Source organism: Mus caroli, chromosome 4, assembly GCF_900094665.2.
Source record: "Mus caroli chromosome 4, CAROLI_EIJ_v1.1, whole genome shotgun sequence".
NCBI classification, from domain to species: domain Eukaryota; kingdom Metazoa; phylum Chordata; class Mammalia; order Rodentia; family Muridae; genus Mus; species Mus caroli.
This window is the reverse complement of record NC_034573.1, coordinates 134,147,313-134,149,179: the sequence shown is the minus strand read 5'-3', so window position 1 is coordinate 134,149,179 and position 1,867 is coordinate 134,147,313. Positions and strand designations below refer to the sequence as shown.

At 43.2% G+C, this 1,867-nt stretch overlaps 1 protein-coding gene across 1 annotated transcript in view; it reads left to right on the top strand.

Annotated features, from left to right (window-relative positions):
* LOC110293449 (putative PRAME family member 26) overlaps positions 1-1,156 on the top strand; it is a 5,178-nt gene extending 4,022 nt beyond the window's left edge. Inside the window, exon 3 of the mRNA XM_021161266.1 lies at positions 546-1,156. Coding sequence (XP_021016925.1) covers positions 546-1,156 — 611 coding nt within the window. The remainder of the gene's footprint in view (positions 1-545) is intronic.
* The last annotated feature ends 711 nt before the right edge of the window (positions 1,157-1,867 follow it).

Genomic DNA, 1,867 nt, shown 5'->3' with positions numbered 1-1,867 from the left:
TTTTTTTTTTTTTTTCCTTTTCAAGATAGGGTCTCACTTTGTTGCTCTGGCTATCTTGAAACTTACTGTGTAGACTAGGCTGGCCTCAAACTCACCGATATCCACTTGTCTCTATATTCCAAGTGCTGGGATCAATGATGTGCACTGCTATAACCAGTTACCTTACCCAGTTTTGATGACTTTTAGCCTGGCTAGGGGATGNGTAGTTGGGAATGTGAAGTGGTGAGGTTAGGGAGTTGCAAAGGCATGAAACACCGGACAAAGACAGGTTGTTCTGAGGGTGTGGTTGTCCAGTGGGTAATGCAAGGCTTGTGCCAGATCTTTGTTGGGTTAGTCCTTTCTGTGTGTGCCCTGCTCCTCTTACCATCACTTGGTTCTTGCTTGACAGTGAGGGAAGTATGTGCAGTTAAGGATGGTGGCAGACGTTAGTACAGATTTTAGNATGTAGACTCTCATGTAGCATCATGGCTACTGATCTGTCACACAGTTATAATTTTGGCCCACATGGTCCTCCTGTATCATTCCTGGTCATCCTCCTGTACTAGCCATCAACTCCAAGAACTGTCTGCTTTTTTTCCTCATTAGGTCCATGAAGACCTCCTTGAATGAACTGGCAGTGACTCACTGTAATCTCTCAGTATCAGAATGGAGCCATCTTTCTGAGTTCCCATGTGTCAGTCAGTTGCAACAACTGAATTTGGAAAATGTCAGATTGACTGGTTTAAGTCCTGAACCTCTCCAAGTTCTGTTANTAAAAGCTGGANCCACCCTGGTGGNCTTGGACTTGGAGGANTGTCACCTTGAAGATGGCCAGCTCTATGCCATCCTACCTGCCCTGAGCAAGTGCTTCAAGCTCACCAAGTTCAGCTTCTACGGGAACCAAATCTCTATGCTTGCCATGAAGGACCTACTACACCACACTGCCAGCTTGATAAATCTAAGGCTGGAGCTATACCCTGTTCCTCAGGACAGTTATGACTACCATGGTACTCCCCTCATGCAAAGGATGCAACAACATTGTGATGAGCTTATGAATCTACTGAAAACCATTAGGAATCCAGGCAGAGTCTTCTTTGGTACTGACCGCTGTGATCAGTGCTGCAATAGATATATCTATAACAAAACCATTATGTGTAATTGTCAGAGATCTTACTAGCTGTATGCAAATATCAAAAACCTTGGTGGACACTGGAAGATGAAAGGCAAGGTACAGGTGTCTAGTAAGGAGACATACAACGTTCAGTTTTAGATTGCTTGCTGACATGTTGACAAGAATATTGGTTTATATTTATAAAGTTAAGAATGTTCTGTGAACAGCCACTTGAAATAAAATAAGCTGAAGTTGCTCTCATATTCTCACCCTCTTTTTTGGGGGGGTTGGGTGGGGGACTCTGTTACATCTCAACTGTGTGGCTGGTTGTGGCAGATACATGAACCTAAAGATTGCAGTAAACTCTGGTCTGATGGGTGTGTATTGAAGATGCAATCCAAGATACTCAGGACATGAGGGACAATTGGCACATTGAAGGAAATAAAAGGAAAAGGTACTGGGGCTTTTAAAACAATTTTACAAATTTTCTAAAGATTTATTTTGGAGTGTCAGTGTCTTGCCTGCATGTTTGTTTGTAATGCCATGCATATCCCTTGTCCTTGTGAGGCTGGAAGAGGGGATCAGATTCCATGGAATTGGAGTACATGGAGTTATGTGCTCTCNTGTGGGTGCTGGGTACCCTATCTAACTCCTCTGCCAAAGCAGCAAGTGCTCTTAACCACTGAGTCATTTCTCTAGTCCCATTAAAAAAAAAAAGATTCATTTTGTATGTGGGACGTGTATGTGTGAGCTTGCAGGTAGAGCTCTGATTTCTAG